The sequence below is a fragment of the Typopeltis vanoorti genome, chromosome 22, assembly GCF_054136105.1.
Source record: "Typopeltis vanoorti isolate ZY-2024b chromosome 22, IOZ_Tvanoo_1.0, whole genome shotgun sequence".
In the NCBI taxonomy this organism is placed as follows: Eukaryota; Metazoa; Arthropoda; class Arachnida; order Uropygi; family Thelyphonidae; genus Typopeltis; species Typopeltis vanoorti.
Window position 1 is genome coordinate 21,836,289 of NC_143570.1, and position 14,548 is coordinate 21,850,836.

General features: G+C 35.5%; 1 protein-coding gene across 2 annotated transcripts in view; it reads right to left on the bottom strand.

The window, feature by feature from the left end:
* Positions 1 to 14,548, bottom strand: part of LOC150094207 (malonyl-CoA decarboxylase, mitochondrial-like) — a 136,251-nt gene that overhangs the window by 39,777 nt on the left and 81,926 nt on the right. For both annotated transcript variants that reach the window (XM_090412012.1, XM_090412011.1), the window contains one exon: positions 9,074 to 9,226. In XM_090412012.1, the coding sequence (XP_090268138.1) occupies positions 9,074 to 9,226 (153 nt within the window). The remainder of the gene's footprint in view (positions 1 to 9,073; positions 9,227 to 14,548) is intronic.

Below are 14,548 nucleotides of genomic sequence, written 5' to 3' on the forward strand. Positions count from 1 at the left end.
TGTATACATGTTTGGATAAAATATCAAAATTATGGTACAAATTTTTAAAAAAATTAAACATGAAAAAATATTGCTTATTTTCAATAAAATTATACAGTTTGGTATAATTCAAAATTACTTAAAAATAAAATATATTCTTCTTGTTTTGTTTCGTGACAAAATATTGTTTATTATTGATAAAATTATACAGTTTAATATAATTCAAAATTACTTAAAAATAAAATCCATTATCATAACCCAATAATGTTCTAAAATAAAAACTATAACAAATGTTATGTCTTTAATTGTAATGTCCAAATATTTAAATAAAGAGACAGAGTAAACACAATAAGCACTACGAACACTATACTACTGGTGCAAACTGCATATAAACAACACTGGAACTGCACGGACAGTGCCGCATTACCACAATAGCTCACATCTCACTATGACGTGCATATGCTTGCGTGCATAGCAAATACTAGCAATATGACACTGTGGTAAACACAGTGCTGATAGTGTCCTTTGCCCTTCTAAGTGCTACAAGATGGATTTTTATTATTTTTTATACAGAATAAGAGAATTGTATAGGATTGTTGATGATAAAATTAAATATTACAAGCAAATATAAATAAATTAATAAATATATTTATATATCGAGAAAAATTGGGGGTGCTGCAGTTCCACAGTGCTTATGCACGAGCCGCCCCCTGGTAAATAACTATTAGATTAGTTAAACTAAATTATCACAGCTATGCTACAATGTTCATATTTCAGAAAGCATCTATTATTGTCTTAGTATTTTTTTTATTTTCTTTCTTTTTTATATAACTCTCACCCACAAAAGATTGAAACCTATAATACATTAGTACCATAGGTGAATTAAGGTTGTTTTTAACTGCTTTATTTTATTCATTTATTCTTATTTATTTATTTTTAATTTTGTTTATTTTCACATAATACAGAAACCTTGGTCTAGAGATCCAACAATGAACTTTTCAAGCCACTTCCATTAAGTGGGACAATAGTCTCGCACAAGCCAATTAACTTCCACTTCCATCTAAATAAAATTCCAAACATCCCTGCCAATGGCAGGATTTAAACTCACAGCCTGGAGAATGGAGAATGGGTATGCTAACTACTCAGTCAACCAGACCAGCAATTAAGTGGTGCAAACAACTGTGTAAATTTATTAATTATGAGATAATTAAACTTGTGAATTGTATTACTGCATGAACATTTAGAGATCTTTTCCACATACACAAATATCACTGATCCCACTACTATTTCTGCTGAGAGTTTTTTTCACTTGTTTATATGTTAAATAAAAGATGCCAAGAAATTATATTCTTGTTTAATTTTTTTATCCAAGTGTATATGAAAAATCTTTCATCAACTAGCTCTAATTCAGGGTATTTTAAAAATAAGAAGAGATACAGATACCTTTCCTTTAGTGTTACACGGTGATCAGCATTCATTTTAAATAAATTATGGACTCTACAACCATGTTATAAATAACTATTTTAATTTCCCGAAGTTTCGACCTTCGTATTAAGGTCATCATCTGGAGTATACATATAAATACAGAGACAAGCTGAATTACATTTCACACAGTATGCTAAAGAGACAATGATTTGATCAACGGTTATTCTACAGGCATGACTGCTGGTGAAAATAGAATATAAAAAAAAATTAAATTAATAAAAAAAATAATTAATTAATTAATTAGTTAAAAACTGCATGAAAGCTATAATCTATTTAAGATAACATCAGAGAAACATTCTTTCATGTAGATAGTTTTCTTACGGTAACAATGATGTCCTAATTAAAATGACAATTGTTATATTAGATTTAAGATTCTGGATTACTTATGGTCGTATTTATAGTTAACTCTTAGGGGGAAAGGTTAAGTGGGTAGAATATGTATCTTCCATATGCTTGGGATTTTTAGACCATCACTATTGTTAAGATTAGGGTGGTTGATAAGAATCTCACAGGATTTACGTTCATACCATGTTTTGGTGTGATGTAAACAACTGGTGCTTTTCCGGTCAATTCTATGTAAAGTGTTCAGGGCATGATCAGAAAGGCCAGCTTCACCATAGTTATTATATTTAATGTGTCATTTATGTTCCTTTTGTCTGATAGGAATTGTGCATCCTGTTTCCCATATATAGAGGTAGATTATAGGTGTAATAGACATGGTATACTCCAGGGTGGGCCAGTGGAGGAAGTGGGTCTTTAGATGAGTTGAGTAGGCTCTTTAATTTTGCAGGAGGTTTAAAGATGGCTTTAAGGTTGTATTTCTGTAATATTCTGTTTATTTTATCTGATGTCCCTTTAATGTATGGAATGGTTACAGTTTTATTATAGTCTAGTTTATCTTTGTTTTTTAGTGAAGTCTTGTAGAGAATTTTTGTAACCATTTTTTAGGAAAGTATTGCTGATAACTTTAAATTCATCTAGTGCTTGTTCATTGGAGCAAATCTTCAAAACACTGTTTTTTAGAATATTAATGACACCTAGTTTTTGTGTTGGGTGGTGGTAGAAGTTTATGTGTATATATTGGCCAGTATGTGTCGGTTTCCAGTAAACAGTGAAGGAAAGACTATCAGAAAGAAGAAACCACTAACATTTTAAATGTAAATTATAAAAAACAAGCATGAGAAACTTAACAAAACATGAATTAACAGCAGTGAAATCACTAAAATCAAATCCGGCATTGTAATTACTAGAGCTGATAAAAGCAGTGCCACAGTTATTTTAAACCAAACCACATATTTAGAAAAAATGAATCTGATACGCTCGGGCAACAGTACCTATCAACTTGTTAACTACGACCCAACCAATAGAATAAAAAAAGAAAGCAAAGAAGCTACTAAAATTAGTCTACATGGCCTGAAGATACAGTCAAAAAATTACTTCCGCACTACGCTTGTTCTTCAAGAATTTACGGTCTACTAAAGCTTCACAATCAAAACACACCAATCCAGCTGATAGTCGAAGGTATAGACAGCCCTAATTATCACCTAGCCAAGAAATTAGCGTTAACACTCAAGGAGTTGGTAGGTCATTCCCTCTGCTATATCAAAAACACACAACACTTTATAAACATAATCAAAGACATTACATTAGAAAAAAGATGATTTATTAGTCAGTTTTGATGTCTCTGCACTCTTCATGAATGTCCCAATCAATGACACAATCCTTCTTTTACAGGACAAATTCCCTCTCGATATCATGGCGCGCTTCGCATATGTATTACATTCTGGTTATTTTGTGTGAAAAAAAAACTTTCTACCTACAAAAAGAAGGTACAGCCATGGGATCACCATTATCCCACCCCCATTGCTAACTTTTATATGGAATATTTTGAGCAACGTGACCTAGATTCCTCTCCTTTAAAACCCAAAGTCTGGCTTAGATACGTAAATGATGTTTTAGCTATCTGCCCCCCCCCCCCCCATGGCCGCCAGACATTAGACACTTTCCTCAGCCACCTAAACAAACAACACAAACAACGCATACAGTTCACAATTGAGATTGAAAAGTAGAACACACTTCCGTTTCTAGATACACTTATCACACATCTTCCTTCTGGCAGTCTTTCCTTCACTGTTTACTGGAAACTGACATACTGGCTAATATATACACATAAACTCCTACCACCACCCAACAGCAAAAACTAGGAGTCATTAATACCCTAAAAAACAGTACTTTGAAGATTTGCTCCAATGAACAAGCACTTAAAGATGAATTTAAAGTTATCAGCAATACTTTACTAAAAAATGGTTACAGCCAAAATACTATCAACAAAATTCTACAAGACCTCACTAAAAAACAAAGATAAACTAGACTACAATAAAACTATAACCATTCCATACATTAAAGAGACATTAGATAAAATAAACAGAATACTACAGAAATACAACCTTAAAGCCATTTTTAAACCTCCTGCAAAATTAAAGAGCCTACTCAACTCATCTAAAGACCCACTTCTTCCGCTGGCCCACCCTGGAGTATACCATGTCTATGGCACCTATAATCAAACTCTATATATGGGAAACAGGATGCACAATTCCTATCAGACAAAAGGGACATAAATGACACATTAAATATAATAACTATGGTGAAGCTGGCCTTTCTGATCATGCCCTGAACACTTTACATAGAATTGACTGGAAAAGCATCAGTTGCTTACATCACACCAAAACATGGTATGAACGTAAATCCTGTGAGATTCTTATCAACCACCCTAATCTTAACAATAATGATGGTCTATAAATCCCAAACATATGGAAGGCACATTATTCTACCCACTTAACCTTTCTCCCTAAGAGTTAACTATAAATACGACCATAAGTAGCATACTGTGTGAAATGTAATTCAGCTTGTCTCTGTATTTATGTGTATGCTCCAGATGATGAAATCCTGAAAATGAAGGTCGAAACGTCGGGAAATTAAAATAGTTATTTATAACATGGTTGTAGAGTCCATAATTTATCTAAAATGTATGAAGAGATACCATTTCACTACTTGTACGTGGGAAATATATGGTTTCTGCATTATCCCAGATTTGGTATTTCTCTTCTGGGTCTGGCTACCAGCAATGAGATCTTAATAAAGGTCGAAACTGATCTGGACAGTAGCCCTTCCCATAACACATAGCATTATACACACCTCAAAGGATGTTTGCTTTGCATTATGGGGTACTAAGGCAATTAATGTGAAGTCATTAGCCGCTATATACAAGTAGCCTAGTTGTGAAGATACTTCACAACTAGGCTACTTGTATATAGCGGCTTCACTTCATATATAGCTACTTCACTTCATACACTTGAATAAAGAATTAAACTAGAATATAATTTCTTGACTTTCATAGTGAAGAATTAATGGAGACAAAAACACATATGTTGGAATAATTACTTTACTTATAATTAAGAAAATAATATTTGATGTTTCGACCTCTGCATTGAAGTCATCATCAGGAAAGCATACATAAGTAGAGGACACAAGCTACATGACACTACACAAAAGTAAGATAAATCTGATTGTTTTGTTAATAGTGAACTTAACCTAGCCTGATCTCTGGCGGAAAAAAATCAAATAAAATATATACAAAATTAAAAATAAATTCACAAAATAAAATAAACATTTCATACATATCAGTATAATAATATAACGATGATTAAAAATATGGGTTGAAGATGGGTCCTCCAGATTCTTGGAATTATTAATCCATCATTCTTGTTTAGATCTGGATGATGTTTCAGCATTTCACAGGCTTCTTTGCACTTTCTTTCAAACCAGATTTTGGTGCCTTTCTACTTAATTTTGTAATGTGTTTGAAGTGCGTGGTCTGAGGCCTGTTTTACCATAGTGGAGGAATTTAATGTGGCATTTACGTTCGTCTTTTCTTATTGGGATGGTGTGCCCTGTTTCCCCTATGTAAGGTAGGTTGCAGGTGCATTGAATTCTGTAAACCCCTGAGTGGACAAAGTATGGAAGAGGATTGCCTTAATATTGTATTTACGTAGTGTTCTATTTTTTTCTAATATGCCCCTAATGTATGGTATGGCTATGGCATTTTTATAATCTTTTTAGCTTTTAATAGTATTTTTGTAAAGGATCTTGTGAACTTTTTTATTGTTGCCATTATTTTTTTTTTTTTGCGCAGTTAGCCTAGTGGTTGTGCACTTCGCAACCATATGCCTGGGGAAGGAGTGTCCTAGGTTCAATTACCATCGGTGATGTGAGGAACTCAAGGATCTTCCTCAGCCATAGCCAAGTTAGCTGGTCTTGGGCATGGACAGTAGGGTTTTTTCATCCCACAAAGCAGGCAAACCGACCTTGAGAACCCAACACCACCGTGGACATAGGATACACTGAGGCGTAGGGCTGACCACCTTATCCTGTGAATGGTTGAGGTCTGATGATTAATAAATCCTCGATACCGCAAGGTAAAAGATGGGAAAAGGGATGAGTTTTTTTTTTTTTTTTACAAATGTCTAATTTCATATTCTTAAACACAGCACTAAGCTCTGTGTTTGAGGGTGCTGATGACCCCTAGTTTTTGTGTTGGATGGTGGTATGAATTTTTATGTATGTATTGGCCTGTTTCAGTTTACTACAAACCTACACACATAGGCCAATACATAAATAAAAATTCTTATTATATATTGGATTTTATCCTTTATCCAAGTGTAAGCAAACGAAGTTTGCACCTAAAGTATTTTCAGGAATGGGGAAACTCGTGGTAAAGGTGGTATAAGTTCTCATCACTTGCCTTAGTATCTCCCATAATGCAAAAACAAATCTCCTTGCAGACATGTATGATGCTATGCATTAAGGGAAGGGTCACTACCCAGACCCAGAGGTGGTGATACTAAGGTGGAAGTAATGGAGAAGTCATATTTACCTATATTTCATGTTTGCTTACACTTGGATAAATGATAAAACCCTTTGCTTAGTATCACCCATAATGCAAAGCATTGTGGGTGATACTAAGGCAAGTGATGAGAACTTATACCACCTTTACCACGAGTATCCCCAGTCCTGAAAGTACTTCAGGTGCAAACTTTGTTTGCTTACACTTGGATAAAGGATAAAACCCAATATATAATTAGTAGCAGAAAAAACTTCCATAAAAATTCTTACCTGGATTAAATGGATGTTGAGAGTGTTTCCACTTGGCTATACTATAAGCTAAAGATGCCAAGAAATTATATTCTTGGTTTCAACCCTTAACTAAGTGTAAGCAAACAAATTTTATGAACAAAGTCTACTTGTATATAGAGGCTAATGACTTCACATCAATTGCCTTAGTATCCCATAATGCAAAGCACATATCCATCTCATACACTTCTCATAATGCTATGCATTATGAGAAGGGTCACTACCCAGACTGTTTTCAACTTTTGTTGAGGTCTCACCAGTGGGAACCAGACCCAGAAGTGATACCAAGGTTGAAGTAATGCAGAGGTCACATTTACATATACAAATAGCCAAAAGGTGTCACAACTTATTATTGAAATACTCTGAATTAGAAATAGACGTTGAGAGTTTTTGCACTTGGTTATACCATAAATTGAGAAGAGTCGTGAAGTGACTTTATGTGCAAACTTTGTTTGCTTACACTTGGATAAAGGATGAAACCAAGAATATAATTTCTTGGCATCTTTAATTTATAGTATAACCAAGTGGAAAAACTCTCAACATCTATCTCTAATCCAGAGTATTTCAGTAATAAGGTAAGACACCTTTTGGCTACTCGTATATGGAAATATGACTTTTGCATTACTTCAACCTTGATATCGCTTCTGGGTCTGGCTATCACTGGTCAGACCTCAATGAAACTCAAAACTGGTTTGGGTAGTGGCCCTTCCCATAATGCATAAGGACATGTGCATTGCATTATGGAATATTAAGGCAATTGATGTGAAGCAATTAGTCTCTATATACCAGTAGCCAAGTCATGAAGTGACTTCACATGCAAACATTCTTGCTTACACTTGGATAAAGGAGGAAACTAAAAATATAATTACTTGGCATCTTTAATTTATGGATTAAATGGAAGAAGACAACAGTGCTGCATAGAAGTTGCCACAGGATTGAGAGGTTATTTTTAGCATCAGCTATGAAATGCTCCCATAATCTCAGTAAGTAGCACTGCAATAATATGCCAAAGTTCTGAGTGTCTTCATATTTAGCCTGGTTTCACTAAATTAATTTCCTTTTATCCAGCTCCCAGAGGACACCATGATAGGACATTAGTTCCTTTTCAGTTATGACCTGGACTGCATTACCCAGTTAAGGGCTTGGTGTTTAATAACAATTGTAATTTGTGCTCTGAAAATGTTGGTTAGAAACTGAGCAAAAATATTAGCAACTTAATAAATTATTTTCTTGTTCTTCTGACATGGTTTATATTGTGTGGTACCACTATAAATGTACCAAGATAAAAATTATCCAAGGCTACACAGAAAAAAACTCAAACTATTACCAGAGACACTCAAAAATTTATTAACACCTCCTGTTAATGGTCAATTTGATAAACTATTTAATAATGATATTTATGAAATTATTCAGTTTTGATGATGTAAAAGTAAACAGCACTAAAATCTGAATGAAGAATATTACTGCTCCAACTATTTTATGTTTATAAAGCATATCTGTGTTGTAATCTTCATTGCCTGAAGTTATGCTATTACCTTGCATTTTTACAGGAATGAAGTGGCTTAGGTCAAGACTAATGAATAGTCAATGCTTAATTTTCTGGAATCTACTATGCAAGAACACGCCTATAACAAGTTTTGCAAAATGGTTCCCCCCTATTCCACAAGCCAAACTGGGAAAAATTCCAAAAGTTTAGTGCAATGTAGCATTTCAGCACTTTGAATAAGCACTCAAGTTAAAATGCCATCAATGTAAAATATAAGCCTCAACTAGAAGAGTCTGTTATCAGTGTTGGCTGCACATTGAACTAGACCATTCTTTTCGGGTGTTTTACAGGTAATGTAAGAGTGATGTTCTTGCAGTTTTTCCTCGACAAGTATGAGAGAAGACAATCACAATATTTTTTAGGATCTTTGAAATTAGTTCAAAATGTGGGAAAGTCTGATCCTTGTTAATTGTAAACAATAACCTTTTTTTTTAAAATTGTGTATTTATATCAATCCTATATCTGTTGTACTATACCACTCTAACATGTGGTTCATATTGCTTTTAAATATTTACTGTTATTCAACCTTAATATAAGTTATGCTGAAGATAATCTGTAAGTTTCAAACAGAAATATTTGTTTATATACCTTATTAATAAACTTTCTTGTGTATTCATATATTATTTTCTGTCTCAACTGCTTCTAAAAACTAATTATGTCACAGAAGTTCATCTTTTCTGAAGCACTTATTTCATACATCAAGGATCAAGGAAAAAGAATAAATTTATGTTCCCTTCCCTCAAAAAAAAAAATACAAAAATTGAGGGGTGCAAGACTATATTTCATCCTGTGCTACAGTAAAGTCAAACTATATTTTTAATTAATGGGGAAAAAAAACCTTATAAAATTGATTTTATTACAGATATTTCTCACCCTTATCTAACTTTTTATAATGTGTTATTAGCCAGTCACAAAAGCCAGGTATAGGAGAGAGTGTAGAAAACTTGGTGATGTGAGGGTATTCTGCTTGAATCTCTTTTACGACTCTTTTGATTAACTGATTACCTAATTCAATGCCATGAAGACCTACAAAAATATAATAAAAAAATTGTATAATTTATCATTAACATAATTTTACATTCAGATATTATATTACTCACTTCGGTGGTAGAACTTATTATCATCATGTCAAAGATGCATCATGAAGGTCCCTCAGCTCATCAATTACCATGCCCTAACTACACTCACATTCTGCATTCACCTTAGGCAATACATTCCAATCATTCACCACTTTCAAAACAAAAAGCCTGCTTTTCACTCCTTTGCTTACATCCTCCATAATTATACAGCTTCCAGGGAAGTTTTTTTGTTCTTTTCCCATTAATCTGATAAAAAAAAAAAAAAAACCTTACCAACTTATGTCTCTATAACCCTCTCCTATCCACTAGACCAGCATTTCCTGAATTTTTCCTATGACAGAACACTTCACAAATCCTGAAATTTTAACGGAATACCTTGGTTAGAGTCGAGTATCATCAGTCTCGTATTCAATGTAAAGCTAAGCACACACTATCACAGAAGCAGGTTGTATCGCATCGCATTGACTTTGCTTGTGACCGCATGTTTCCAATACTTCCATACTTCACTCGTACTTGGAGGTGTCGATAACCATGGGTGGCTGAGTCAAGGCCAGTGTGTGCTGGCCTTAATAGCAAAATCCACATGCAAAATGAGGAGCACCTGATTTTTGAACAGGTCTGAACTTGTTGCAGCATTTAAAACTATTCCAGGCTCATATTAATTTTGATAATTTTTCACAGAACACTTATTCACTTTTCACGGAACACCAGGATTCCGTGGAACACAATTTGGGAAACCCTACACTAGGCTATATAAACTGTATTTTATTATTATTACTAAGAGAGCCTCAAGAGAGTCAGAGACTCATCGAGAGAGGCCACATACTACACACCCACCAGCTATTATATTTATTCTTGAATTTATTCACACTACTTGCACTCACAACATCCAATGGCAATCCATTCCAATCATGCACCACCCTCTGAGAGAAAAATTTAGTCCTCACCCCCTTCTTAATGGTCTTCATTCTCAGCTTCCAAGGATGCCCTCTTGTCCTTTCACCACCCTCCATAAATTAAAAAATTCCATCAACTGAAATCTTGTATGACCCTTTCAGAAGTTTGTTTTCTCAACCATTCTTCACACTTAACATCCAAGAGACCAAAAACCACCTTAATCAATTGCATATGAATCCTTTCTGTAAACCAGGTAACCAAATCTGTACAGAGTAGTCCATATGTAGCCTAATCAAAACAATATACAATGGAACCAAAATCTGCTTACTTCTATAAGTCAGTGTGCTGCCAGAATTTGTTGCACTGTCCTCACAATTTTAGCAATGTGTCCTCTAAATTTTAGGTACCTACCACCTCCAGATCTCTTATTTCCTCCAATATATTCCTGCCAACCGTACTCTTATCCAAGTGTTGTTGTTTGAATTTTAAAACCATACACTTTGCAACACTGAAATGGCAACCCCACTCCCATGCTCAGCCAATTCAAGTCCTCTTATAAAGCCACATCTGCTCTACTCCTCAGTCTTTCCAACTTTTCACCATCTACAAATAACTGAATATTCCCATTCAAACCTTTCATAATATCACTGACATACAACTTAAACACACCAGGAGCACCCTTTGAGTGAACAAACTATCAATGCAATAATTTAGTTCCCTTATTTCAGATACTTCTAGCATTTGTATACAAATGAAAGAGGTCATTTTTGGGTCTATAACAAGTACTGCTGCTACTATTTCTTAGATGTGACTCCCCCAGCCATTCCTCTCTCATTATCTATCCCAGAACCCTTTCCAGACTCATATGCTATCTCCCGTGCCTGGATACCATTCCAACTTTTAACCAATCTGGAATTTGTTAATATAAAATATTTTAGTGACTTTCTAGCTTATCTGTCATTTTTAAGGTGCATTTAATTAACCTCCTTTTGTCAGTCCATCTGCTTGTACTCACAACACTTCTGCTATAGCCAAACAAGTGTTTGAATCCCTTCTAGGAAGTGAAGAACCTTTATGAGTACTTTTCAAAGTGAAAGATAACTGGTCTCATGTGGAGGTGGAAGGGTTTTTCTTTGAAATTCAGGTTTTTTTCATCCTGCAAAATAGGCAAACCGACCAGAAGAGCGCACACACACACACACACACACAATAAATATACAAAATATATCAGCTTCAGCATTCCCCAGCTGTTATTCTAAACAACAAAATGTTATTCTGTAACTACCATTCTTCTTCTTCTTTGGCACTACAGTCCAATGTAGGGCCTCCCATTTTTGGGTTTCATAACTCACTACGAGGTGGGGTTGTTACCCCCAATCTCAACCATGTGTAATTGTCTGTGAAGCGTTGTGTTCTTAAGACCGGATTGCCTGCTTTGTGGGAGGAAAAGATAAGCTGGGGAGAATAACCCTGCAATCCATGCCTAAGACCAGCTAACTTGGCTATGTCTGAGAAAGATCCTTAGCTCCTCACGTTGGCAACGAGAATCGAATGCAAGACACTCCTTTCCCAGGTTATGTACTCTGCATATAGTTGCGGAGTACATAACCACTCAGCTAACCGAGCGGACCTGTAACTACCATTAGCTGACAAAAAAAAGTTATCCATTATATTAATTCCATAAAGATCAGCAACAACCTCTGACCTTTCTAGTGATTACCAGGAGGCCTGCAGCTGTAATCTTTCTGAACATAAAGACTGCACCAGTAGCCACTATGGCTACTCAGATCCTGCAACTCATGCCCTGCATATCCATCATTTCAATACAAAAAACATAAGCATAATACCCACTTTCTTGAATCTATTGCTGCCTTTGCAACAAATTATGATGCAAAGGGACAAGATCTAACCAACTGCTCAGGAAATGTCAAGAGTGATGACTTGAGCTTCTCTAAACTTTCCATGTCTGGTATGAATGCTTAAACATTGATCATCACTCATGTCTATAGGTGCAAAAATGGAACCTTGCCGAAAGTCTCAAAATGATAATCTCCCAGATTTTTGGTAATATGATGCAGCCAAATTTTTTTAGATTTTTTGGAGAATGCTGTATGGCAGATTCCAGAAATAGCTTCTCTAAAAATAGTGCAGATGACAGATATAGCTTATGTTCTCCCAGCTGTCGATTAGCAGTTCTTCAGTTTCTCTTTAGTATGTAAGTTTTCAGGAGCAAGTGATGCTGTAGACATCAGAAAGACATGGTGTAAGAATTTGTGAAATTTTTTCTGATATACAAAAATACATAAATAAAATGTGCCATTATGTCTCATAGTGCATGGCATTGATTCCCCCTACATATAAATTAGCCAAACATTTAGCCAAAGTGCTCACACACTGTACTGGCAACACACCATCACACATAAAAAACTCAGCCCACTTCAACGCCAGTATAGAAAACCTTACACTCCAACATACTGACATAATGGTCAGTTTTGATGTCTCCTCCCTATTCACAAATGTTCCACTCAAGGAAACCTTAGAGCTCATCCAAGCCAAATTCACTCCTGATATCTCAACCCTATTTCAGTGATTACCAGGCTATTTTGTTTGGCAGGGAAAATTCTACAAACAGATAGAGGGGACAGCCATGGGTTTACCACTCTCTCCACCCCTGGCAAACTTCTTTATGGAGACTTCTGAAGAGAAAGCCTTAAACTCTGCCCCACAAACACCTACTATATAACTTCCTTACATTGATGATGATGTGTTTGCTATTTGGCCACATGGTTCAGATACGCTCCTCTCCTTCTTAACACACTTAAACAACCAAATTAAACCCAGAATCAAGTTCATCTTGGAAAAGAGGATAACAACAGCCTCCCTTTCCAGACACACTAATCACCTGCCAGCCTGATGGAACCTTGGTTTTCTCAGTTTATAGAAAACTTACCCATACAGGCAGGTACATTCACCAACAATCTCCCACCCACCCACAACAATATTGTGTTATTAAGACACTAATAACATGGCTAAACTAATCTGTTCAAATGACAATGCCCTAACCACTGAACTAAATCACATCCTTAACACATTCTCAGCGAATGGCTACAACCCCCCCCTTCAGAATAAAGATTACTCTAAATCAATCACTATTCCCTACATCCGGGACACCTCTGAAAAAATAACCAAAATCCTAAAAAAATATGACCTGACCTCTTGTTACAAACCATATAGAAAATTGGCATCCCTTATCCGCTCCACAAAAGACAAACCCCTTACCCTAGACCTACCTGGTGTTTACCAGGTTCCTTACAGCTGTAAGCTGTCCTATTTTGGCCAAACAGGCAGGACAGCGAATATCAGAACACAAGGACTAGATCTAGTTTCACCAGTACAGCCACTCTGCGCTTGCAGACCATGCTCTGGATATGCATCACAGAATACATTGGAAGAAAGCCACAGTAATACACTGCAGCAAGTTTAAATTTGAAAGACTATTCATAGAATCAGCCTCAGCCCTAAAAAACATGCCAAACCTCAACAAATTTGGATGCATAAGACCGTCCCAAATTTAGGAGTTGTACATCATGAGAACATCAGCCCAACGGCCAAGAATACCTAATATAGCCTGCTAGGGGGCACCATCAGGACTTTAGGAAAAACAGTAGTCTCCTTTCTTCGACTTCACTTGCTGTTTTAGTGCCTGCATGCACGTGTCTTAATCTTAAATTCCCATGAAGATGGCAACGTGACGCCGAAATATAGGAAGTATATATTAAAGTTTATTTTAATTTATATTCCAGTTTACGGTGTGAATTCCTTAAGTAATTTAATAATAATGTACAGCCGATGTATAAGCCTTTCTACAAGAACAGGACTAGTTATAGATCTAAAGTGAACTGCTGTGTTCATTTCTGATGCTCAAATGGTTTTGCTGATTGAGTTTATTTGTCAGAATAAATGAAACATGGTTGGATAAGGATGATACCCTGAGAATAGAAACGGAAAGGTATGATATTTTTTGTGAGGATAGAAAGGACAAGAAGGGAGGGGAAGTGCCGTTGATGCTAGCAAGCAAATTATGTCTGCATAAAGTGGAGATGTGAGAGAGAAATAGTGGCAATGGTTTTGAGTCAATACGGTGTGAGGTGGAGGTTCACAGATAAGAAATGTTTGGTCGAATGATGCTATAGGCCAGGGAATGTGGAGAGTGGTGATGAAGAAATGTGTAAGCAAACTTGAGTTAGCAAACAAAAGAAGGTTATTATTATGGGTAATATAGATTAGAATGAAGAAACAGCATTTGGATATAAGGGAAAAAAATGAATTTCTTGAGAAAAACCTATCTTAGGCAGCATGTAAGGGAGGGCAT